Below are 27625 nucleotides of genomic sequence, written 5' to 3' on the forward strand. Positions count from 1 at the left end.
CACAGCTCAGGGGCTGCGTGTCCTTCTCAGGACTTGTCAAGGCATCATGTAACTGGGGATTTTCTGAAGTTGACCTGAGCTGATGTATAGTTTTTAAGGGCAAGTGTCTTACTCCCACGTCTGAAGAGATCCTTCTCAAACAGGGAACGTGTCTTAAAGCAGGAAATAAACAAAATTAATAACCTCTACGATTTGAAGAGCTAGGGATTATTAACTATATGCCAAGGACTGCCTACTCCCACACTGGAAGGTAATATTCCCATTTCACAGATGAAGAAACAGAAGGTCAAAAGCATAGGTGACTTGATTAGATGCTGGTTCAGTTACAAGGTTGAAGCCAACTGTGTGCTCAGTCACTTAGTCATGTCTTACTCTTTGCAACCCCATGGACTGTAGCCCACCAGGCTCCTCTGTCTATGAGATTCTCCAGGCAAGAATATTGGAGTGGGTTTGCCATTTCCTCCTCCAAGGGATCTTCCAGATCCAGGGATTGAAATTTCGTCTCTTGTGTCGCTTGCATTGCAGGCGAATTCTTTACTACTAGCACCCCCTGGGAAGCCAGGCCTGCTTGCTAAGCTGCTGAAAGCAGCTGTTGAGACGAGAGAGCCTGGCCATGTACACAGATGACCTAGCAGAGTCTGGGACAAGGACATGCAAGCTAAGACTCCAGAAGTACGAGCAGGTGCCAAGATGGAGCGGACAGCTCTCAGGCTGAGCGACTGTTTCTGAGTCAATACATATCTGACACTTGCAGAACTTTGAGTTCGGCCGTGCAGGCCGTGTGAGCAGAGGGGCTGGGCCCCAAGATGTGGCTGGAGAGAAAAGTGGACCATGGTGAGAGCCGAGTCTGGGAGTCTTCCAGGAGAAGAAGTCAGAGGGTGGTGGTGCCAGCTCCTTAAAAACCCCAGACAAGTGGCCACGGCTTCCCCTCTGGCTAAGCCTTCTGGTTCTGGGCAAGGGTGGCTCTAGAGGACACTTTCGTATGCCATTTCCAGGGGTCAGCTTGAGGTGAGGTGGAGATGTGTTGACCTCTGACCTGTGCGCATCAACAGTCAGTCATGGACCTGAATGCAGGAGATCCATGATCACTAATTATCTGAAAGCCTTTGATTCCTTAATATTTTTACGACACAATCTGAATTCTCTGACAACAATGTCCGAACATGATGAACGCACCAGGAATTTAACGATTTAACTGAACGCATAAAGTTTATAGCTGGGGCATCTGGACAGTGGGGGTGGAGGTCGTGGGCTTGGCCGTGGGTACAGGAACCTGCAGAATGTGTGTAAAACCGCACGTAATCGTCTGTAAATGTCATGACAGCGGAAGGGCCTATTTGTGCAAGCTCATGGAGGTGTTGACAGTTCTTCAGGTGGATTCTGCATAACAAGGATTCCACTGGGCCCTTTTATGCAGTGTGAGCAGGTAGGGGAATGGTTTAACGTTTCTGAGAACTATGTATGGCAACCTGAAATCCAACAATAGGGAATCAAATGATCAAGTTATATTATTACTGCAAAAAGTGTTATGATGCAGGCATTAAAAACATGTTCTCAAAGAATAAAAGAGGAAACTATTAGCATAATTTAAGTGGGAAAACCAGATACAAAATTTATATGTATGTGTGTGTGTATATATATATATGAAATATGGCTTCCCACGTGACTCAGTGGTAAAGAATCCTTCTGCCAATGCAGGAGACACAGGAGATGCGAGTTCGATCCCTGGGTCAGGGAGTTCCCTGGAGGAAAAAATGGCAACCCACTCCAGTATCCTTGCCTGGAGAATTCCACGGACAGAGGAGCCTGGAGGGCTACAGTCCATGGGGTCGCACAGAGTCAGACACGATTTAGTGACTAAACAACAACAACATATATGAAATATATCATATGATGAAGAGCAATTATGTTAGATGGTAGGATAATGGGTTATATTTGCCCTATTTTCTAAAATAAACCCACATTGCCCGGCTAGTTATTGGCATAAGGCAATAACTGTCATTTAAGAAAAAAAATCTAGGTGTTGTCATTTGATTGCAAAACTATCACCGGGTGAGTGACGGCACAAAATCTGGGACTTGGTGTAACTGATCGCACTTGTGTGGACACAGATGGTAGGCGGAGCCCAGGACCCCGATTCCTGTCTACACCTGCTCTGAAGAGCCACTTTTGATGAATAAAGAATGTATTTGAGAGACAGCAAAGATGTTGGACACGACTGAGCGACTAAGCACACACACACGTGTGCGCGCACACACACAAAGAAGCAGTTGGGGGTTCTCTGGTGGCTTAGTCGGTTAAGTATCTGCCTACAATGTGGGAGGCCTGGGTTCAATCCCTGCATCGGGAAGATCCCCTCGAGGAGGAAATGGCAACCCACTCCAGTATTCTTGCCTGGAAAATTCCATGGACAGAGGAGTCTGCTGGGCTACAGTCCATGGGATCACAAAGAGTTGGACACGACTTAGCAACTAAACCACCACCACCAGGCCTGGGGTGGAGAACACCGACACAGAAGGGGAGACAGAGGTCAGAGGGCAGGAGGGACTCACTTAGGGGCAGGGGTCCCCGGGAGGAGGCCACAGCACAGGGCAGTCCTTGCCTGGAGGTCTCCAGCTCCTGGGGACAGACTCCACATCCCCTGCAGAAACATCTCTGACACTCCAATGTCTTCTTGCTCCCGGCGCTGACTCTACTGTGGCAGGTTCTGAGGGATCCCAAACCCGCTGCAGAGGGTAAGGAGAGATGGGACAGTCTCACCAAAGGTTTGCTCCTGCTTCCGGGAGGCAGGACAGAACGATGCTGCAGGAGCTGCACAAAGCACGACTTCCTGGAAATTCACTCTCTAAGTCTCTCCCCAAAGCCTCCCTCCTCATAGAAACATCCAGCTCCCCTCCCCACGCCTGGCCCCCTCCAGCTCTCTCTCTGCTCCCCTCAACCACTCAGCTCTCCCTCTCCTTGGATTCTGGCTCCTGGGGACTTTCAAGCTAGGTCTGTATGACTGGGCTCACCTCTGAGCTTCTGCTACTTGGGTCCCCACCCTCCTACCTGGAGCAAAAGAAATCCATCTTCTTACGGACCCCCTTTCCTTGGCAGGTGGGGGAGTGGGGAGTTACAAACACTTAGAGCTTATCTAACAGTTCAAAGTTATGGACAGATGATTACGCTAGGTGAACAAGTAATTGAAGATTTTCCCAGCACCTACCTACGGTCCATGTGGCTTCATTCATCTTGTGACCATGGAAACGATGCTGTCAGTACTGAGGGAACATTACTCAGCCAATAAAACGAAGGCATTTGAGTCAGTTCTAATGAGGTGAGTGAACTAGACCCTGTTATACAGAGTGAATATTATATATTAATGCCCGCATATGGAATCTAGAAAGATGGTACTGACAAACCCATTTGCAGGGCAGCAGTGGAGATACAGACGTAGAGAACAGATGTGTGGACACAGTCGGGGAAGGAGAGCGTGGGACGAATGGAGAGAGTAGCAGGGAAGCATGCACACAAAACATACTCACATGTACAAAATGAGAGCCTGTGGAAATTCGCTGGATGACCCAGGGAGCTCTGTGACAACCGAGAGGGATGGAATCTGGTGGGAGGTGGGAGGGACGGTTCAGAGGAGGGGACATTTGTATGCCTAGGGCTGATTCACACTGTTGTATGGCAGAAACCAACACAATATTGTAAAGCAATTATCCTCCAATTAAGAAAAAAACAGAACTGAGGGGTGAGGTTTACCTCCAGAGGTGACTGGTGGCCCACATGGCACCACAGTGAGAATCAGGGAAAAAGGGTTCCCCAGACACACTTTCCCCCCGATAGGAGCCTGTCCTCTGTCCTTACCTGGTGATTATGCTAGGACGAAACACTCCCTACCAACTCCTAGGACACTATGTACACATCCGACTCTGTGAGGCGAAGATTGCCAAGGACTCCCTGTGGGCAGTTTGGTGTCCTGAGGGCAGTCTGCACATGGCTGCTTTGCAGAGAGGCAGGTGGCTTTGCTCTGGGCTGATTCTGACACTGGGGGCCTGCTTGGTCTTCCCCGGGGAGAGTTCTAGACTTTGCTGAGCTGAGTTAGCAATTTTCCTTTGGTGTAAAGCAGTCCGGAGCTTGGATGCTCCATCTGCGACCAGATAATCCTCCAATGCAGATCCCACTGGGGACGTGGGCTTGTCCACATGGAACCTGGATGAACCTGGATGGAGGAGCACAGTGCACCCACCCAAGGCGCAGAGGGGAGGGCTGTCTATAAACACAGACTTGCCTGGGATTTCACATGCCCCTCTTGTAGGAAGCAAGGAGATAGATCCTATCTGATCTATTGTTCCAGTATTTTTATTACTCAACTGACAGTAACAATGAAAACATAGAGCCTCTGACAGCTGGAGAGCATTTCACAGTTTACAAAGTATTTTGAGTGAATGCTTTTTTTCTTTTTAACCTTTGGGACCTCCTCCTCAAATCCAAATAAAGTACAGAAAGCACCTTGTGAACTAGAACCTGCAAGGCACATACGGTGCATTTATTGTGTTTCAGCAGCAAGTATGCGGCTGGTGTTTTTCTAGGTGATTCTAGTAAATTACAGGATTTCCAGACTGGACATGGACTGGGACTCTCTGTTTTCTGTGGGAAAATGCCACCCGCAAATGACTTGTCTAAGGCGACCTCGGCCCTAGGTCTCCCCGGGTCCAGCGGAGATGACCTCCTGCAGCCGTGCCTCCCTCGGAATGAAGCTCTGCAGTCAGAAGAGAAGGGACAGCGGGCTCTCTGTGGTCTGTGTCGCCAGCCCGAGCCTGCAGGCCGCCTGGTGCAGCGTTATCGACACCCGAGGTTGGGGATGGTTCTATCTCTTTAAAAAGAAAAAAAAAAAAAAGCATGCGTGCGGGTGGGGAGGGCGGGCTGCTGACTGCGGCACCGGCTTGGGGCCTGGACCAGCGCGGCTGCGGGGCCAGTCGCGCCGGACCCGCTGACGGGACACAAGGACAACAAAAGGCGGACGCGGCGCTGGCAGCCCGGTGAGCGCGTGAGGCCCCGGCTGGGGGCCCGCAGGGGGCCCGGGAGTGCGGGCCCCGCGGGGCGGGGGGAGGCGCCCAGCCCTGCGGCCGATGCCGGAGCCGCCTTCGGAGAGGACTGGGGCGCTTCTTGAGCGCCCCTGGCCGCGGCGAGGAAGGGGCCCTTTCTCCACTCCCCCAAGTCTGGGCCGCAGCCTGCGGCGGTGGGCGAGGCGACCCGCCCCCGCCGAGATGCTCAGACAGCCCGGCTTTGTCATTTTCATTTCCAGCCCGGCTTGTGGGTCTGCTCACAAAGGAGCCTTTGCTGTAACATGGAGTGTGGGCCCGGGAGTGTCCTGTTGAATTGTAAAGCGGGATCCCCCAAGTGCCTTCCAGCCTGATGTAGAGCAATTGTCCTCCTTTAAACTGCACGCCCTGAAATGAGTCCACACATGTCACCCAGTTATCTTACATAGCAATATTGGAGCACCCTGCTTTGAGTGGACCACGTTTATCCTAGTTATTAAATTATATTTTAATCAGTGATCCTTAAGTTCTTAGAAAGAGTATCCCAGTTTTAACAACAACGAAAAATCTCTTGCTTCTTTTGTTTCTTAAAACAAGGTTGATACCTCGGTAAAGAGGGCTGGGTTTGCTTCTGACGTGCCAGTGTTTGGGCTTTAATTTTGTGTGACTTTGTCTTCCCTGTGCGAGGAGAGCCTGTTTGGATAAAAGGAGGAATGCAGGTCAACCCCATGTGCTCCCTGGAGTTATAAACCCAGGGAGCTCTGACTTCTCCAGTGCGGATGGGAGTGATAGATCCTCAACCTCATTTTATTTGTCACTTGGAAGGCAGATCGCTCATGTTGTTTCTTAAAGCTGTATACATCGATAACAAGGCATGTATTAGGTTAGTGCATGGGCATCACGTCCTACTGGTTTTACTCAGGACTAACTGGCTGTCTTTCCCTAATCTTGCCGCAAAGTCTTCTTCCACATCACGGACAAATGACACCCAGCTCCTTGTCCTCCTTCCTCTCGTGGCCGTCCCTTCATCCTTTCTTTACCTTCCTGGCTTTTTGCCTAGCCAAACTACTCCTTTTCTGTCGAGGTCAAGGCTCCTTCAGTTTCTATTTCAAACCAACCATACTCCCATATCTTCCTGGCTCCTTGTTTGGTTTTCGAGATCTTTTCCATGATTAAAATGGTGTTTTCTGTTCTTCACATGATAGGAAGAGAAGCCTCATGACAGCCTTACTTTAAGACAAGGTTGGCTTACATCAGCACATCTCGTGTTGCTCTATGCTGGGTTTGCTCTCGGAAGACTTGGGTTCAGATCTCAGCTCTGCAGACCCCGAAAACCCCCTCAGCTTCTGCGAGCCTCATTTCCTTCCTATGCTAGAGATGATGGCAGTTGTTCACACAATTTTCTAGGATTGAGATGAGCTAGTTCGTCTGAAGGCACCCAGCACCATCCTTGGCACAGATGTAGCTACTCAGGGGATGTTTTGTCATTTTCCCATTCAATTCACCCAGCTACCTGTCCACCCATCCTTGGGGAAGCAGGCTGAAGAGGATTCTCTACCATGTCCCTGAAGGAATGGATTTTGAAATGATCATTTGACCAGGTGCTTCTTAATCAGCTCTGAGTACATAAAACATACTCAGTACTTGATAAGGATCCCTTAGGGTTTCCCAGGTGGCTCAGTGTAGGTAAAAGAATCCACCTGCCAATGCAGGTAACATGGGTTTGATCCCTGGGTTGGGAAGATCCCCTGGAGGGGGGCATGGCCACCCATTCCAGTATTCGTGCCTGGAGGATCCCACGGATAGAGGAGCCTGGCGGGCTACAGTCCATGGGGTTGCAGAGAGTTGGACACGACTGAGAGAGACAGAGGGAAGGATCTCTTGTAAAAGTGATGCAGACATTTCCATGTCGGCACAGGCGTGTTCTGCTGGAGGAGGAGGGGCCCATTCCCTTTCCCTAGGTCCCTTTAAGTCCTGAGTGATGGCAGAATTGAGGACATCGACAGTCTTGCCATGAGTCCAACTGAGGACCTCTAAGTGAATGATGTAAAGGGCGCCAAACTGGAAATGAGAACAGTTCCTATGGTGGTTCTGATGGTGGACAACCAGGGTGGTAACCTGCTTTTCCTACTGCCAGTGCTGGGACTGCTTCAGTTTCTATTTTATGTGCCTTTCTCCTTTCTCCTCACCACCTTTGCCTCCCTGAAACTCCACACTGAGCGCCTTGTGTCAGACTGCAGTCAGGATGGGCCGTTGTGCCCGCGCCTCAGGAGACACGAGGAGGTGGGAAGGGCCACGGCCTGGGCATCAGGGGCGTGGCCCTGCCTCAGCCTTGACTTCTCTCAGTGCTAATTGGAGAGTCATTTAACCTCAGCTCTGAGGTGAGATGTATGTTGTAGACCGTCTTTACATTTTCTTCAAGGCCTGACATACTCAGTTTGTAACAATTATTCCATCAAATACCACGATTTCATGCTTGCTGCCTCTCTTCATTCTCACGGCAGCCTTATGAAGCAGGCAGCCCATTTTGCAGATTATTAAATGTAAAATTAAGACAGAGTAGAGGCCCAACCATTCCTGATTTGTAGAAAGAGGGGGTTGACGGGACAGTCTCCAGTTTCGCTTTCCTCGCTGGACGTCAGTGAGCACTGAGATCAGCCTCCCTCCCTGAATACTGACTCCTGCACCATGGGGCCCTGCATCAGGGCACCCAGAGGTCAGGGCCATGTGAAGCCCAGGATGCCACAGGGCTTCTCTGTCTTGTTTGGGTCATTGGTGGTTTACTTACAGCAATGTTCCATCCAGACAAATGTCTGTTTTCAGTATTCTGCTCTGGCTGAGACCACCAGTCTGTCATCTAGTCCAGAAAATATGGGCTCTGCTGTTCACATAGCCTTTTCACGTGTTCTGAAATGACATTAAGAAAAAAAGTCAAAGCTGCTTGAATATTTTTATGGGTGATCATTTAAACTTATTAGAACTTATTATTTCATTAAAGTACTAAGTCCTAGAGAGAAGTTTGGATTTTTGCTGCATCTGGAATTTGTGCACTATTTTACCATATGAATAGAGGTTCAGTCTTTCTCCTTGTTTTTAACTCAATGATGCATTTAACCACTAAAAAAGTCCTAATAGGGTTACCAGATGGAATTACAGAAACTATTGTATAAGATAAACATAATCTAAAAAAAATTATTTGTTTGAAATTCAGATTTAACTAGGCATATTTTTACTTGCTAAATCTGGCACCCCTATATAAGCAGAACCTTACTTGACAAATAATGGTTACTTCATTGGAGAAGGAAATGGCAACCCACTCCAGTATTCTTGCCTGGAGAATCCCATGGACCCAGGAGCCTGGTGGGCTACAGTCCATGGGGTCGAAAAGAGTTGGACACAACTGAGTGACTAACATTTCATTTCATTGGGCATAAAGATACTAATTTGTTAGGTTTCTAAACTTACAATATAAATTACATCCAATCTTTGTCAGTTTCGTATAACATGCCAACCATCTCCCTGGGTTTATTGACTAAAGCTTTTGTCTATGAAAGGTTTAAACCCTATGATTATCCTAAGAAGGTTCTGATCCTGAAGAGTGTGTCCCAGTCACCTCATGTTCCCCAGAGGCCCTGCTAATGACTGGAAAAAAAAAAACCCAAGATTTTAAATATATTTATTTGGAGTCAGATAAACATGGTTTAAAACTGACTCCACGTGAGACTAGCTTTGATGCTTCATCTCACAGAGGCTCAATTTCCTCCTCCTTAAATGGACTAATTGCTCAATGACCGCACCCCCCACCTCACCCCATCACTGTCAGATGTCAGGTGGGCGAAGTCCCCTCCCCCAGGCTTCTAGAGAAACTTGGGTTTTCCAGTGAATGAGTGCGTATTACTTTTCCCATCAAAAAGTCAGATAATAATAATATTAGATAATATCAAATGAGATCTATTTCAATCATATAATGTATTTTTAATATGTGATTTTTAAAAGCTTTATTGAGGGACTTCCCCAGTGGTCCAGTGGTTAAGACTTCACGTTCCAGTGCGGGTGGTGTGGGTTCCATCTCTGGCCTGGGAGCTAAGATCCTCGCCAAAACACCAAAACATAAAACAGAAGCAGTATTGTAATGAATTCAATAAAGACTTTAAAAATAGTCCACATTAAAGAAAAATCTAAAAAAAAGTAACAGTTTTATTGAGATATCATTCACATACTGTACAATTCACCCATACGGCATATCAGTTTTGTATAAACTTGGAAGATAATTGAACTTTTTAAAGGTCAATCTGAGACTCTGGGGAGCTTATTCCAGTGGTAGCCCCTCTAAATCCTTGTCTCCAACAATTAGCTCTGCCCTCTGATGGACCAAAAGCTAAGACTAGATCCACTCGATTCAAGACACGCTGTGAAAGTATAGATGTCTCTTGTTACCTGGAAATGGCCAGAGTGATGAAATGATTCATTCTCTATTGAATACCTTCTGTATCCACGGCCTTGCATCTGACCAGGGGAGGCAAAGGTGAACAAGACATTCTGGAGGACCTCCTTGCAAAGACGAGGAAGGTTTGTACAACACGGAAGAGAACCCTTGGGACACATGAGGGGATAATTTATACATTTTTCTTATTAGATTTGATATATGATATTTTTTCTGGAGTACATTCTACTGGAAATCTTTAACCGCGCACACACACACACATGAGGGCTTCCCAGGTGGTGCCAGTGGTAAAGATCTGCCTGCAGCGCAGCAGACTTAAGACATGGGTTCAATCCCTGGGTTGGAAAGATCCCATGGAGAAGTAAATGGCAACCCAATCCAGTACTCTTGCCTGGAGAATCCCCATGGACAGAGGAGCCTGCAGTCCATGGGGCCGCAAAGAGTCAGACACGACTGAGCAGGCACACAGGACACACCCTCAAACACCCTACATAATAAGTATCTGTCACCTTTAACTCCACGTCTGGGCTCTGTAAAGCATATTATGTAAATATTCCATTTCAGGGATGTTTATCTGGGGTCACGTAATGGCTGTAGTGACCATGACCTTCTCTACAGTAGACCGTGCCCAGGCAGTTATTAATAACAGCTGCAGTTCTTCCTTTGTCTTACATTTTGGGCTCTTGATTTACAAGGTGAATTAATCTGACTTCTCTGTTTTGCAAAGATGCCTTTTTCAAGTCTGTGCTGACTCATGTTTTGCTCTGACAGCGAGGAGAGCAATACTGTTATTCCCAGGGTAATTCCAGTGGAGGCTCCTGTGGGTCAGGAGTCTGTGTGCATTGGCTCCTTGTTTCTGTAACATTAGGGACTTTCAAGGGTGAATTTTTCAGCATATCACAGAGGATTTAGCTGTGTGTGAATGTGTCTGGTCAAGCATGATGAAAAGTAATGCTGATTTTTAATTCTCATCTTTAGAGGAATGTGTGTTCTATTTGCAGGAGGTCTCTGAAGGCTCTTCTGGCTTGAGTCTTTGCTATAAAGGGGTGAAAAGACTGTTTCTAGGGAGACTGGCGCAGTTGAGACAGGTAGAGCTCAGGGTTGTTGAGAACAGTGAAGGGGGAGGGGCCCCCTCGAATCCCCACTTCCTCAGACACGACCCTCAGTCACGTGGTCATGATTTAAAACCTGGGTGTCCGGTCTGTTTCTGTTTCAAGTAGAGCAACTCAAAGAAATGTTCGCCTTGGTTAAGTGGAGCTGGCATGCTTCTTTCCTGCTCCTTGAATGAGATCATATATGGTGCCAACCCCACCTGCTATGGGAGAGCCGGGCTGCCAAAGCAGGGTGTTTTAGCTGGATGGACACGCTGTGCTTGTATTAGCCGTGGGCAGTGGCTTTGGGCGACGAGGCCAAATGTGTGGATTCCACAGCTGGCCAGGGCCGACCGCCAGGCCGGTTCCCTAATCGCCGTTGTAGGCTACCAACTGTTTGGCCCCTGATGCGTCAGAGAAGGACAAGGGTCAGTGGGCAGAGGCCGTGAGCTTGTCATGTCCCTTCGTGTGTTAGAGAATATTCCATGAGCAAAGACTGGCGTCTCGTAGGTGCGGGACTGGCCTGCAGTTCATTAGGTACTTGTAGAGGTCGTTCAGGCCCATCTTTGCGATGACTCTGCGTGGATGGGGCAGACTGTCCTGGGCCACCGTGAGGAAGGCGGGGCACGAGAGATTATGTGATTCCCAAGCCGTGGCCTCCACCTTCAGTGATACGAGAGGGGCAGCTTTCTTCCCCTTTGGGGAAACGTATGGGCAGAGAAGGATGTAATAGTTCAGTGTCTTTATTGTGTCAGGCAGTCAATAGCAGGACTAAGGTAAGAGATGGAGTAAAAGCCTTAGTTTAAGTCCTTGAGCTGGTGCTTGACTTTCCTGGACACCAATTTCCTTAACTGTAAAATGAAATTAATAATTTCCTACCAATTCATTAGGCTGTTATGAGACTGAAACAAGACAGTGTCTATGAAATCACTCTAACAAATTAAAAACACTGCAACTCTGCAAGGTAATCTTACCACACTACATTACAGTTTTACTATCAGTAACATTTCCACTGTACTCAGAATTTAGGATATTCTAATATTCTTGACCATGTTAATGAAATAAAGACAAAGTTATCGTGAAAGCAGTAAAAAGAAAAACCCTAGATTTAACATATCATGATTAATCTGATTTTTCTTATTGAAGAACTGTCAAATTTATTAGTATGGATAGTTTGAATGTTTATATTTCTTATGTTTAAAATTGCATTAGGCTGCTGTTCAATCATATTAGATGCCATAAGAAAGGCTAGTAGCTTTTATCTTCCATGTATTGTCATTGTAAAGGATTTATAGAAGTAAACGTGTGGTATACTGAAGCACTCAAAAATGGATTCATTATCAGATGGAGATTTATATACAATAGAAACGTTAAACATAGAGTATAAAAATCCTATATAGTGGTAGTCAGCAAGGAACAAAACATTTCTGTAGTTTAAAACAATAAGGATGAAATAGCAATAAATATACACTTAATTTGGAGAAGGGAATGGCAATCCACTCTAGTATTCTTGCCTGGAGAATCCCACAGACAGAGAAGCCTGGTGGGCTACAGTCTGTGGGGTCACAAAGAGTCAGACATAACTGAACGACTAACACACACACACACACACGTACACTTAATTATAGGGAGAGATGTGTTCATTTATCTGCATATATATACTGTTTGGCCACCGCACACCAAGAAATGGATATTTGTTGAACTGAATAAAGATATGAGTGTGTGTGTGTGAATCACATACTGAGAATTAAGACATTTTAATATTTCTTTTGTCTACATATTTTGATCTGGGATTGCACAGAGTAATCATGAGAATAAGTAAAGTAATATGTAACAAAGGCTTTGTAAATGTTGATGTGCTCTATGTTTTTCAGTGTTATTCTGTGAAAGTAGCCTGGTTTATTGTTGAAATCCCCTACCTGGGGCAGAGAGGTCTGCTGGGGCTGGGTCACTTCCTGGTGTCCCCAGATGCTCTTGAAGGTGTGACTCACTTGCTGCCTCGCAACCCACCTGCAGAGCTAACATCTCAGTAAACCGACATTGACAGGTCCTGAGGACATCTGTCATCTTGTCCCCTTCTTTTGCCCATAGGGTGTAGGGCACAGCCTCTAACCTCTTTTAGCTTTGGTGTCTTAACCTGTAAAATGAGGAAACTATATGGAAGAAATTTTCGTTTACCTTCTAAGTTCTGCTGCTTTGTCTGAGGATTAAGGTGAGAAAATCAAACAAAATTTTATTAAGGAGTCTGGCTCAGATAGAAAGAATCTGCCTGCAATGCAGGAGACCCAGGTTCAATCCCTGGGTTGGGAGGATCCCCTTAAGAAAGAAATGGCAGCCCATTCCAGTAGTCTTGACTAGAAAATCCTATGGACAGAGGAGCCTGGCGGGCTACAGTCCATGGGGTCGCAAAGAGTCAGACACGATTGAGTGACAAACACAGATACATGGAGAGACCCAGGAACTGAATAGTTCACTGAAATGGCCAGAGCCCTCAACTTAAGTACCATCTTCCGCTAAAGACAGGGTAATGGCAGTAGTGGTTTGGGACTTCAAAGGGGAGGAAGGCAACTGACCCGAAGATAGGAAAGCAAACGTTGGTAAACAGCTGTTTGCTGGACCAGGCAGCGACAATGGGACATGGACTGGGACAATGGGACAATGAACTGCAGCAGACAGACTCTGCAGGGTCCTCCCTGTCCATGTGCCTAGTTCATACCACAGTTCTGCACGGTGATGGCCCATCCTGGAATAGACGCTCTGCGTTCCTTTAGATAGTTACTGAGAAGGTCAGAGCTTCTTCCTGAGTCTTTGGGGCCTTGCAAAGCATCAGCCTAAATTTTCCAGTAGTCATGTATGGATGTGAAAGAAGGACCATAGAGAAAGCTGAGCGCCAAAGAATTGATGCTTTTGAACTATGTTGTTGGAGAAGATTCTTGAGAGGCCCTTGGACTGTAAGGAGATCCAACTAGTCAATCCTAAGGGAAATCAGTCCTTAGGTGATAAAGTGATTCAATTATACATTCATAAATATGTATATATATATATTTTTTCATCTTCTTTTCCATCATGGTTTATCACAGGATATTTTATATATATACATATATATCACATATATATATATACATATATATCACATATATATATGTATATCACAGTAGGACCTTGTAGTTTATCCATCCTATATATAATGGTTTGCATCTCTGGTGATTTAGTTGCTAAGTCGTGTCCAACAGCTGTGATCCCATGAATGCCTGCCATGCTCCTCTGCCCATGGGATTCTCCAGGTGAGAATACTGGAGTGGGTTGCCATTTGCTTCTCCAGAGGATCTTCCTGACCCAGAAATCGAACCCAGGTCTCCAGCATTGCAGACAGATTCTTTACCGACTGAGCTATGAGGGAAGTCCTAGTTTGCATCTACTAACCCCAAACTCCCAGTCCATCCCTCCCTGACTGCCCTTTCTGTTAACAACCACAGGTCTGTTCTCTACATCTATCAGTCTGTTTCGTAAATAAGTTCACTTGTGTGACATTTTAGAGTCCACATATAAGTGATGTCATACAGTATTTGTCCAGTATTTGTCTTTTCCTTTCTGACTTACTTAACTTAGTATGATAACCTACAGGTCCATCTATGTGGCTTATCAGCCAAATTCATTCTCAGGTCAAAGAGATACAGTTGGAGGTAGCAAATTTTTCTCCCCTATTTAATACTATTAAATAAATAGTATTATTTAAATACCATGTGCAGAATTTCATATGAATGAAGAAGGATCTATTGGTACTGAGGGGGTCTTGGGAACCCTGAGGAATACTTTGAATGCTTGGGGAGTAAGTTCTCAGGGAAGTTTCACAAGGCCTTGGGTGCATACCTTGATAAGAAGAGAGGGCATGAGTGGTGTTTAGGGAATGAATAGATGCTCCTCACAAAGGCAATAAAATGAGGTGCAATGCAAGGGTGACCCTTTCTGCAAATCTCTTCTCTGCTTGCCTCCCCTCCCCTTTCTTTCCTCTTTTTAAAAACCTTGTTATGTTGAGTCTATTAGTCCATCTGTACCTCATTCTTAATGAACAGCTATTATGATAATAAATGAAAGATATTAAAGATACTACTTCAAACAAAGATGTCATTATGTACTACTCTATCATGTTATAAATGTATTTTCAACATTATCTCATGCTGAAGACACAATATAGTAGACGTTTAATTTTTACCATTATTAAATGGAAATACTATGCATGCAAAAGAGTGTGTATAAATTAGACTCTTTTGCCCACTTTCCTTTGAGGTAGTTTCTTTTTTATTTTCAAGAGTTCTCTGTTGATTATCTGTGTGGCAAGTATGTTCTCCTGATGTTTGTAGCTTGAGATGTTCATCTTTTTAATGTGGTTTGAATGTAGTCTTCTTTTTCTTCTGTGGTTCGTGCTTTCTATCTGCTGTTTAAGGAGTTCATTTCTACCCTGAGGTCATGAGGATATTGGGTTATATTTCTTCCTAGAAACTTTACGGTGTGATTGTCTCACTTATGCCCTTAATCCCCTTGAATTGATACTTGTGTGCACTGTGAGGTTCAAATACATTTCTATTTCCAGGTGGGTAAGCACTTGTCCCGTAACATTTCTTGAATGGTCCAGCTTTCCCCACTGTACTCTACCAACACCTCTGTCGCGTATCAAGTTTCCATTAATGCAAGGATCTGTTTCTGAGCTTTATACCTTTTGATTGTTTCTGTTTGAATACCTTACCAACTCAGGTATTACAGTTTTTTTTTACAGTTTGCTATTTAGCAAAGCAAATCTTTCCCCTCATACTTCTGAAGGACTGTCTTTATTCTTATCCCCTTGTTTTCCCATAGAACTTTTAGAATTTCAAATTTTATTTTGAAAGGTTGTTGGGATTTTGATTGGAATGTCTTTGAATTAAAAGACCAATTGGAGGAGAGGGGATATTTCAGTGATATTGAGCCTTCCTGCCCTGTATCATGTACATATCACCACGTTTAAAGGGTGTCTTTTGTTCAAGTTTATAGATTTTCTACGTAAAATTTTTATACAAGTTTTTTGTTATAATTATTCCAAGGTAACTTTTTTCCCCTTGATATTATAAATGGTTGTCTCTAAAAATACCTTAAAAAAACTTTTGCTGGTATGTAGAAATACAGTTGAACTTCTGTCAGTAATCTGGATCAACTCCATCATTAATTCTGTTGACTTGTCTGAAATACTTTTTGAATGTCCCACCTGTGAAAGGTGATGATTCCCCCCACCTCCTGTCCCTGTACAGTGAAATGTTTACTAGACACAGAGATAGCCCAGTGTGAGGTATGCTCATTAAGAAGTTCCCATCTATTTCCTCTTTACTAAATGTTTTTTGTTTTCTTTCCTATTTGACAGAAGGTCTTTAATGGGTATGGAATTTGATCCTCTGATAAGCCCAATCAATTTGGTCATAGACTATTATCTTGTATTATTATACTATATATGCTGCATTCAGCTTGCTAATATGTATTTAGAATTTTTGTATTTGTGTTTATGAATGACATTTGTCAGTAATTTTCCTTTTGCATACTGTGCCAATCTGGTTTAGATAACTGGATTTGGGAATATTATCAGAAAGATGACATTATTTGGGTATATTGTCTGTTTTTATGTTTTCTGGTAGACTTTGTTGTTTTAGAGTTACCTTGCTTATTGAATATTTGGTACATCTTTCCAGTAAAACCATCTAGCCTAATGTTTTCCCTTTGGAGAGATTTTAAATATCAGTGAATGAAACTATTTTGGATTGACTTGTTTCTTGAATTTGTCTGGTACTTTATATTTTTCTAATAATTTGTCTGTTTTCAAAGTTTGAAAATTCATTACCTTAGAGTTATTTTTAGGGGATTCCCTGGTGGTCCAGTGGTTAGGACTCTGCACTTTCACTGCCGAGGGTCTGAGTTCAATTCCTGGTGACATGCTAAGTCACTTCAGTCATGTCCGACTCTTTGTGACCCCATGGAGTGTAGGACCCCATGGACTGTAGCCGGACAGGCTCTTCTTGTCTATGGGATTTTCCAGTCAAGAATACTGGAGTGGGTTGCCATTCCCTACCCCAGGGGATCTTCCTGACCCAGGGATGGAACCCATGTCTCTTGCACCTCCTGCATTGGCAGGCAGGTTCTCTACCACTAGCGCCACCTGGGAAGTACAGAATGTAGCCACTTCCTGGTAGGAGATGTAAGATCTTGCAAGCCACATGGGCATGAGCAAAAATAAATAAATAAATGAAATTTAAAAAATAATATTCTGTTATCTTTTAAATTCCTGATGCATCCCATTTTCATCCCTATATATATGTATATATTATGTATGTTACTTATTTTATCTTGATCATTCTTGCTGCAAATTGGCCAATTTTATTAGACTTTTAAAATAACTCACTTTCCATTGTATCTTTGTTTTCTATTTTGTTAATTCTACTCTTATCTACTCTCAATCTTATTTTCTTTGGATTTATCCCCATAATCTTTTTTCTAAAGTCTTGAAATGGATACTTAATTTTCAGTCATTCATTTTCCTGAATGAAATTACTGAAGGCAATAAATGTCCCATAAATCTACAAAACACCCTCTATAATGAGGAAGGAGCAAGTCAAAGCCTCAGTGTTTTTCGTGGGCACTTGGTTCAACCAGAATTTAATAAGATTACTTTTGTGTTCCTTTTGTTTATTTTTAGAGCTACCCTCTATCTGTGGAAAGTGGTACTGGGTTTCCATTTATATTGTGGGTGGAAAGTTTCCTTTTATAATACATTTATTTAAGTAGAGGGTTATTTTAAGAAAGAAAAACATTAAGTAAATAATCAAAGAGGTGATACATAGTAGGCCAAAGATCCTCAGAATGGTATGCTTCATCTCAAATATGAGAAACATTATGAAATGACTATAATCTGTGACTACCATGTGGGAAACTGATGTCCCAGGCAGTTCACTGCCTTCTCTTACCCACTTGCATGGTCACTAGCAAGTATAGTTGTTCAGCCACAGAGGATGAGCTTTGAATAATCAGGGAGTAAGACAAGTCCTGGGCACACACATGCACAAATGGCTCAGTGTCCAAAAAAGGGAGATAGTTTCTGGAATTCCAAATTGTGGGTCAGATGTTCATAACAGAAGTGATACTAAAACTGAAGATGGGATTGCTAGCGAGCGGTCATGAGCGGTTAGGACATGGTGGTTCTTGGGTCCCAGCATGGATACAGGGGGGCACATCTTCAGTGCATTTCTCCCTTCGACAAAACCGTTCAGACGGCAGCACAGTAGGGGTCAGGAGAAAGACGGTATCCTGACCATAATAATATGCTGGGGAAAGTCGCTGTATCGTGCTAGAAATGATGGCAAAAAAACGCGTGTAATGTGCATTCATTGCAGCTCAGAGTTATTTAGGAAAAACGACCCAAAGATTGTTCTTTCTTATTTTTTTGTAATGATGATCCATTGTCCATCTGGAGGAAAGTTATAATAATTTGCCATGAGTCTCTTTGCTGTTTAGCAAGTTTATCAAATGTGCCAGGTGATACGAGGTTAGTTAACATCCCAGATGACAGAAACTGAAAATGAAAGTGATAGTCTCTCAGTTGTGTCTGACTCTTTGCAGCCCCATGGACTATACAGTCCATGGAATTCTCCAGGCCAGAATACTGGAGTGGGTAGCCTTTCCCTTCTCCAGGGGATCTTCCCAACCCAGGGATCGAACCCAGGTCTCCCACACTGCAGGTGGATTCTTTACCATCTGAGCCACTAGGGAAGCCCATTTGATATATGATTTCATATAAAAGAGGAATAAGATTTTGGATGGGTTTGTTTCCATTAATCTCACTCACTCATGGCACCCAGGGATATTTTTATGATACCAAGTCACTAGGGAAGTGTTTGGGGAAGAATTTTCAGTGAGTCTTCAGTTTCTTCCCTGGATTTTCATGAATCCAAGAATCTCTAATGATCTAAATATAGCTTAGAATATGATCTCTATATTACTTTTGTCTACAAGGCAACATTGCTGGGTAGCAAAAACAGAATAAGTCAGCAGCTGGTTTTCTTATTTTCCGCCCCTCACTTCCTAGTCGAGCATCTGAAACACCACCACTTAGCTTCGTGTTTCTAAGCTCCGTGGTTCTGAGCTCCAGGGACTTTCTAATTATAAACTGCTGGTTGCATCGGAGCCCTGCCTAGGAACATGGCACCTGGTTTCCCCTCACCACCAGCAGAGTTGGTGTTTCTTAGGTTGGTGTTTCACAGATGTGTGAAAGTTTCCTGCTTTCACACAGCTGTCTCCCCCAAAGAAATGCCATCATGTCTAAGAGGGTGCCTTGGATATTGTAAAGGATTTGTAACCATGATACTTGCAGGAGTGGGTAGAAAATTCAGTCTCATGCATCCCTCTGACTTAGCCTGGTTGTCAAAGTTTGTCATTTTTTTTTTTCCTTCTGGTTTATTTCTTAACGTGTTCGGCTGTTGCAGGCACCCATGGTTCTTAAGTATATTGCTAGTAAAATACTCTTTTTTATTAAGCATAGATGTTTCACTTTCAGATGTGAGTTATAATGTGTAAAGTCACAGGCTTGGGTCTTGGGGTGCTGTTCCTGAGAAAAGGTACATTGTGCGAAGCACATATTCCACTTGGAAGAAGCCAGGGAACTGGAGGGATGAGGAGAAATGCTGGGGGAATGAGGAGTGAGAACATGGAACTAAGTTAAGTAGGCGTGTTTTTATTTATAGCGACGGCCATGTGCGGTTACAATGTGTGTCTGCCGGTGGTGAGTGGAGACCAGGTGCCATGCTCCTAGGCAGGGCTCCGACACAACCAGCAGCTTATAATTAGAAAGTCCCTGGAGCTCAGCACCGTGGCTGTCGGCCACAAGGAGCTGCCTCATCTGTGCCTTTACTGGGAGGACTTTCCCCTATTCCTTTTTTAACCCTTCCTTGGTTTTCTTTCAGGATTCCAGAAGTGATGCCAAGATGCAGGTGTCACCAGAGCAAGGAGAAGGGTGCTCGCCAGGGAGTATCGTACATCTGCTGAGATGAGGGCGAGGATCACGGGGCCCAAGAACATCCACAACATCTTCCCCACCTCCTGCAGAAAGAAATACAGAAGGTTCTCAGATGAAAATAGCTCCTCTTTACTTTGGGGAAAAGCTAGAACCCATTAGCTGATCAATTTTACCTGGAGAAGGCCCGTGGGCTGCTGATCAGCAGGCGTAACCCAGGGAGGCGACACGGACGGGACAGCCCTGCTGTGAGGAGCGCAAACACCGAACACAGCGATGCTTTCCCACATCAGATGATGAATGGACGCTGAGGGGGAAACAGCCCTTCCGCCGGCCAGGCGAGCTGGACTGGCGTCCACGCTTACAGGAACAACTTGGAAGGAGGAAAAATATTTTCATGGTTTTCCCAGACAGATATTCCAGGACAAGTGATAATGGAGACCCAGGATAATAGGTAAATGAGTGAATGTTTTAAATTACGGCACTTTGCACTGAGATTCAAGGCTTGCTGGGTTTTCCCATAGGAGACATACGTTGGCAAAAGCAGAGGGAAGCTCTGTCAAGGTGAAAGTGAATCAATCCCAGACATGTTGGTTCTAATGGGGATTGTGTGGGTGATACTTGTACTGTGGGGTGGCAATCACTCCTTCCATTTCCCAGATGGTTCTGGGTTCTGTTTCCTGGTGTGGCTCTTACCGTGGACAATTGACTCGATGTGTCCTGTTTTCTCTCTCATAAAATGTATGTATTGGTGCCTTCCACTGGCCTGTGATTTTTGGAAAATATTAAATAACAACTGTCAAGTACTTGGCATCGTATCAGATAAGCTGAGAGAAGAGAGAGGACTTTCTGCTTTTCCTTTATAAACTATGAAGATAAAAGATAACATTTGCTCCTTTCCACAAATTTAGTTGCTATTTTATAGGAACCTATTTTATAAGCTTGAGGGTATATGCAAAAATAGATAGTATCAATGATATGTAGAATTACCCCTTAAATTTCTCTGTTTTCCTTTTTTCTTAAAACAAAATACTCTTTGATTGATTTTTGATGGCTGTATTCAAATAGTGTGTTCAATGATCAAAAAGTTAGGGCCATAGAGACCAGGTAAGTCCTCACATCCAATGACATCGACGAATAAAAGAACTTTTTAAATTTGACTTTCCAATTTGAAACATTGGGAAGACCCAATATTTGTTTTTCTCATTTACCTTTTGAAAACCTTTATTCTTTAGACAGAGGAAGTTCAAGAGTAACTTTTTCAATAGAACTTGCTTCTTAACAAATCAGTATTAACTTGTGACTGATTGTCATTCATATGTGAGAATAACACAGGTACAGAAGTCTCTGTACTTAATGGGTTTGAGTTTTGACAAACTGGAACTTTTGATTATTTCTAATATTATAAGAAGTCATCTGAGATGAATGTTCTCGCTATTTCTGACACTAAATTGTTTAAGCTTGAGAGAGGAACCCTCATGTAGCACCATACAAGTGGTATCACAGTATTTTCTGTGGATTGTTTCTTTTTTTTTTTTTTACCTTCTAAACTGCTTCCATATAGTGCTTTCCTCTTGTTTTGAAAATAGATTTTTTTTTCTATTTAAATGTGAACTCATTTTCATTCAGTTTATCAATTAGCAGATTTGTTAGAAATAATTTCATGTATGAATTTATTTTAAATAGCAGTGAGACTCTTTGATGCTGACACTAAGTATATATTTTCAACAATTAAGATTGACTTGAAGCATCTAAAGAGACAGTGAAAAAAACCCAACAGATTGGATCATCTTTGCAGTCACTAGGTGCTCAAGTCTATTTATAGCTAGAACAAAGTATAAATTAACTTTGAGAATATCTTTGCAGAGATTTACATCCTGTAGGTTTTGGGCTCTTTAGAATTTCCTCAGAACTTATAATTTCCTTAAAGCTAAAATGTCAGTGACTGCATACAGCAGCATTTATTAATACATAGAGTATGTGTTCATAATCAAAGCATCTTAAGATTATTTTATAAACACATTTTTATTAAGATATTTAAAACTTGTCTCATTAAGACCCTTACTGTGTAAAACTTGATTGCCTGGTCTTTTTGTTCAGGGGGCAAGATAATAATTTTTAAAACTAAAAAGGATCTGGGGTGGGCTTGATCTTAGGCACTGTATCATGAGTGCTCAGGGGGCGTGTGTGGGCCATGGGGCTTGTTCTTACCCACTGCGTTAACACGCAAAGCCTTCCCAGCCCACTGGCTTTATGTGGGTATTCAGGAAAAGAAGATTATCTGTGTGATAAGCAATATAAAATGTTACGCTAAGATAAAAGCAGGTATATTATTGACTATACCATCTGAATATTAAACTAAAAATTGAGTTGGTATTACTCATTTTTTAAAAAAAATTAATTAATTTAGCTGCATTGCATCTTAGTTGCAGCATGCGAACTCTGTAGTTACGGTATGTGAACTCTTAGTTGCATGTGGGCTCTAGTTCCCTGACCAGGGATGGAACCTGGGTCCCCCGAGTGTGTAGTCTTAGCCACTGGACCATCAGGGAAGTCCCTGGTCACCCTTGTTGAAGGCTGCTTTGGGATTGGTTTCCTTCTGTTGTGTCCAGGGGACCTCTGGAGTGTCAGTGTGTTGCCGTGCAAAGAGGTTCCAGGATATGGAGAGGTGGACCAGATTTGGGGCACCTGTCCCCTAGGGAGCTGAAGAAACAGTTCTAGGTACAGGGTGCTAAAGCGCTTGGTCCATTTGGGGTTGATTCAGGCTGGTGACAATGTCTAAGAGACCCTATGTTAGTGGATTGATGAGATGAGAAAACTGAAGTTGTGTGACTTGTTCAAACTCACAGTATTGGTTAAAGAAAAAATTACCCTGACACTTACTGAAATAGTAAGGAAGCCTTTACTTAGGACTTGATACCTATTGCAATTGTGGAAGAGATCTGGCTTAACTCAGAATACAGCACAGAGAGCTGGGCATTTATAGCCAATGAGCAAACAGAGGAGAGTCAGTGGATGGCAAATTAATGAGGCATCAAGGGCAGGGACCCCGGCTGAACTGACTTGCTGACAGCAGGCCAGGGTGCTCAGGTGTCAAGGGTGGGCGGGGAGGACTTTGGTCAGACGTGGAGGTTACTCAGACCTCAAGGGGGAGGAGGTCTCACTACACTGACAGCAGGATTCTTGCTAAAACTGGGCCAGGCTGTTCAAAGACAAAGCCCATGGATGAGACTCATTGTAAAGAGGCCTCAGAGGAGCTTCTGAAGTTTGGTCAAGGAGAGAGAGAGAGCAATGGTCAGGTACAAGTCCAGCCTGGCTAAACCGGCCTCTCCTCCTCCAGAGACACATCTGGTGTCCAGTGTCCACCTTCCCAGGGGACTGCAGGGCAGCCTTTCAGTTAGGACCCTCCACACTAACTGTTAGTGAACCAAACGAATCCTCTTGCCCACATGCAGTAAAGTGAGTGTGCTGACCCCAGGGTCGAGGTGAAGGAAAGGGCAGCATTCACTGCAGGAGAGGAGTCCAGGCAGCTGGTGCTTAAGTCTGACCTCCCTGAAAGCTTTCAGGGACAGGTTCATAAAGACAGGGTGAAGGAGGGGGACGTGGGGCGTGTGGTCAGCTCATGGACCTTTCTTCTGATTTTGTTGATGGTGAGGTATTCGGGGTCAACATCATCAACATGGTTTCAACTCATCTGGGGTCTATGTGCTTGTGGACAGCATGCAGTTAACTTCTCCCACCTGGTGGGGTTTCATTCAGCAGCTGCAAAACATTTCAAAGGACATGGTTCAGAATATCCTCTACAGCCCTTGAGGTGGAACTAGAGATCTTCAGCTTTGTCCAACGACTAAACTATTATTTTGTCTTGCTCGACTGTTTCCTTTCCTCCTGCATTTTTCACTTCTCTGGTTAAATTTACTCTTTGGGACTCAGGGAAAGCATAAGAGTCTACAGTTTTTCTACAGACAAAGGCAGGTGGAGGACCTGCCGAGACAGCGGGGGAGGTCTGTTCTGCAAAGACCCTATAGGGTCCTGCTCATCACAAAGTCATTCCTTCAGCTAACATGTGAGAGGCATTTATTAGGCCAGGCTTTTAGAATATGTAAGGGAATGAAATGGGTGTAGGTATTGACTCTGCTGAATTTTCTACTCTAACAGGGGGAAGACAGAAAGTACACAATAAACCTAATACATAATTAAATTACAGGGTACCTCATTTTTGTTGTTGTTTAGTCGCTAAGTCGTACCTCATATGATGGAACAAAAGACCGGTGAGCGTGAAAAGGAGGTGGGAGTCTATGGGGTTTCATAGGAACATGTGTCACTCACAGTTTTAAATAGGATAGTCAAGACAAACCTCTTGGAGATGACATTTGAGCAGACACTTGAAGGAAGTGAGGGAATTAGTCACAAGCTCTTTAGGGGAAGAATGTTCCAGACCGTGTAGATCTTGTAGGTGGGTGCTGCCTGGAATGTTCCAAGAACAGGGAGGAGGCTGGTGGGCTGGCGGGGAGGGACTTAGGGCCAGGGAGCTGAAGTCACAGTTAAGGAGGAAGCGTGAAGGAGATGGGGGCCCACTGCGGGGAGAGGCATGATCTGACTTCCTTTGTAAAAGGATCCCTCCAGCTGCTGTGTGGAGGACAGGAGCAGAGGCAGGGAGGCCCACTACAGTTTGTGGTCACCACCCAGGTGAGCGACGAGGGGGGTTCTGCCAGGGGGGCTGCGTGGAGGAGGACCCGTCCTGACCGCTCAGTGCTGCACCTGTATCAGTCTCTCCACTGAGGCTGGGAGAGTGTCGCGGCCTCCTGGCAGTGTCAGAACGGCCAGGACATCCAAGATGAATGTCAACAACCCGATGAGGATGGGGACTGAGTCATCTCTCCTACAGCGATCGGTTCCCTAATTCTCTGGGACCTCCTGGGAGTCCAGCATGTCAAGTTAATTCTAACACTTCCCAGAGTTAGCAAAGACCCCCATGTCACAGACAGTCCTGCGGGACCGCCTCCACTTCAGGTGCTAGTGGGAATGCCTGGGACACCCCAACTACAAATTCAGGGGTTCCCAGAACCCCTTCCCTTGGGTTCAATAATTCACTAGACTGACCCAGAACCCAGAGGGTGCTTTACTTACAATTACTGTTTATTGTAACAGCTCATGGAAGAGATAGGCACCCTTGTCAAGATCATGGGTCAAGATTTGGGGGCAGCGCATGTGTAGAGCTCCCAGCCATCTCCGGGGGCCCCCACACCCCAGCACCTCCATGCAGTCTCCAGCCTGGAAGTTCCTGTGGCTTAGTGGTTGTTTCCGAGTTCCCAGCAAAGTGTCCCTGTTGGCGTGACTGATTATATCATTGACTGATTGAACTCACTCTAGTCTTTCCCTCTGTGGAGATTAGAAGGGTCAGAAAACTCCAACCCTCTAATCACAGGGTTGAATCCTCCCTCCCCATCTGAAGCTATCTAGGGGTCCTGCCTTGAGCTACCTCATCAGCATATAAAAGACACTCTTTTCTCAGGGAACTCCAAGAGTTTTAGGAGTTTTGTGCCAAGACTTAGAGGCAAAAAGCAAATATTTATTTCCTATTATCCCATAGTAGGAGGAGTAAAGATTCAGGTGAGAGAGCAGGGTCCCGAGGTCCCGAGAGCAGGAGAGGAGGCAGACTAGCTGAGTCCAAGTGTGTGAAAACAAAGCCCAGTGGGGAAGAACAGTAGTGGGCAGTATAGGGCCAAGCAAACCAGCCAGCCCTGACTTCTGATGGAGCTGTGGGCCTAGTGGCAGTCAGCCAGGATTTGAGCTGGGGAGGTGGAGTCCAGAGAAAGAACAAGTGCTTTAGCGATTATGCCCCCCTCCTAGGTTTCAGAGGTTCGTGAGTGTAAATAAGGTCAATTCGTATTTACACCCACGTCTCCATGACTCCAGATCACCTGTTGATAAGACCTTAACTCCGATGTTCTTGTTGGCTTAACTTCTTCCCCGGCTATTTCTGTGTGTCCTTGGGGCGGTGACATCTCCTATGGTCTCAGGAATGAATTTGCTTATGTTCTTTCCACTTGAGCCTCTGGGTCGGGGCACTTGTCATGACCTCTGTAGGTGGTACCTCTGTAAGACTTTAACCCAACAGACCCCTTGGGACCAAAGTGACTGCCACCTGAGGACTGGAGGTCAGGAAGAGGAATGCCTTCTTCTGAAGCTCGTGCTGATTTTATTTCCTGGGAGAGAGGCAGTGCTACCTGGACTTATTCCCACCCAGGGTTTCATGGCACTGGTCCTTCACCCTCTGTCCTCACAGGCTCCAAACCAGTCCATCTCATGTGGCCAGAGAGGGGACGATGGGTCCCATCCTGTCCCTTCTACATCTCTCTTCCTTAGACATACACCTCTGCATCCAAACAAAACAAGACCAACTCCACAATACCCTCCACAAACACAGACACCCATTTGTTTTAAGAGAAAACAAATCATGTAATGGAAAGAGTGTAGACTTTGGAGCCAGACATACTTGGTCTGAATCCCATTTTCTAGTCATGCAGCCTTAGGGAAAAAAATGCCCATAAAAATGTTAGATAAGAGCCCGTAAATGTAAGACACTTGTGCTGTATCTGATGCGGCTCTCATCCCTCCAGAAGCCTGCGCAAAGCCCCGCCCACAGCCTGAGCACCTGTCCTCATTGCAGGTGCCCTGGGGGGTGCCGCGGTCACCACCACCGCCACCCCAGCCTACAGAGCAGCTGCAGACTGGTCTGTCTCGTCCTTCTTGTTGGTGGCGGGCTGTCCCTTCCCATCACTGTCAGCCCCTCCGTTTCTACCTGCGCTGGGATCTCTTTGGGGAGGGGCTTATGGAGTGTCACTGGCTCTCAGACAGGAAGCTCAAGAGGCAAAGAGAAGGCCCAGAGAGCATCCTGGAGACACCACTGATAGTCCACACAGGCTGGTCTGGGGCCCAGAGCGGGTGGAGAGTGGGCACCCTGCGGGGTGCTGGTGCCCATGGAGGGTGCCAGCTCTCATCCCCCTCCCCTGGAATTAGCAGAAATCCTCTGCTCATACTTGGTACCCCTGTGCCTCGTGGTAAAAATTTTATCATGAAGAATTTCAGGCATCTAGAGAAGCAGAGGGAACTATTTATTACAGCGAGCGTCCTATGGGCAGATTTCAGCAGTTGTGAAGCAAACCCTAGATGTTCTATTTTCCCTGGTCCTTGCAGCAGAGCCCTGGGGGTACAGATGTGTGTGTGTGGGAGCTTTGTAAACTGCAGGGCAGTCCCTGGGGAGCCCCAAGGGCTGCCCCGCTCCAGGCGGGCTCGTGTCGGGGAAGGAAAACCCATGTGCGGACCCAGGACAGGTTCGGTGCAGTCACAGAATCACCGACGGGAGATGAGGAACCCTCTCAGCTGTAGAAATACACGTGTTATTGAAAATTCACAGGGGTCAGAATCATTGCCCTTTAGACACTGCTCAGAAAGGTCCACTCCATTGAAAAATCAACTGATAGCTTTTCCTTGAGAATAATAATAATGTTAATGTATTACCTAGCAAGAAACGCAATTTTAAATGATCTCATTTACTGAATCTCCTGGGGGAGGGGTGGAGGGAGAGGGAATCTCATAGAGAAATAGTAACTTAGTTCAACTGACTCAAGATTATTATTATTTTTTAAATTAAGCAGTAGGCAAAATGATTTGTTTATGATACTTTAATATAAATGGTTCTTCTAGTTTGTTATGATTGAAAGCAATAGCCACAGAAAAACAACATAGAAACAAAACTCTAATTCTTTCCAGAGCTGATGCCAAATGCAATCTGAAACCTGCAGCACCTCCTAGACCAAGTTAAATAGGTGCTGTAGAAAAAGCCTTCAAAGAGGGAATAGAAAAAAATCCCTTGAAGCATCATAGAAAATATTAAAAACAGAAGAATGTATAAAAAGGATTGCCTATGATTGTGACAACTGGCATCTGAAGGCGCAGCCTAACAATCTGCCATTTTGACATAAACTTAAATGGCCACCTGCTCCCTACTGCCCACAGAAAGGGAAAAAAA

At 44.8% G+C, this 27625-nt stretch overlaps 1 protein-coding gene across 1 annotated transcript in view; it reads left to right on the forward strand.

The window, feature by feature from the left end:
* Positions 1-4904: 4904 nt before the first annotated feature.
* The window catches only part of SACS (sacsin molecular chaperone), a 77612-nt gene continuing 54891 nt past the window's right edge, over positions 4905-27625 (forward strand). Inside the window, exons 1-2 of the mRNA XM_043891650.1 lie at positions 4905-5027; positions 19541-20044. Of these exons, the coding sequence (XP_043747585.1) occupies positions 20025-20044 (20 nt within the window). The 5' untranslated portion in view covers positions 4905-5027; positions 19541-20024. The remainder of the gene's footprint in view (positions 5028-19540; positions 20045-27625) is intronic.

Source organism: Cervus elaphus, chromosome 30, assembly GCF_910594005.1.
Source record: "Cervus elaphus chromosome 30, mCerEla1.1, whole genome shotgun sequence".
NCBI classification, from domain to species: Eukaryota; Metazoa; Chordata; class Mammalia; order Artiodactyla; family Cervidae; genus Cervus; species Cervus elaphus.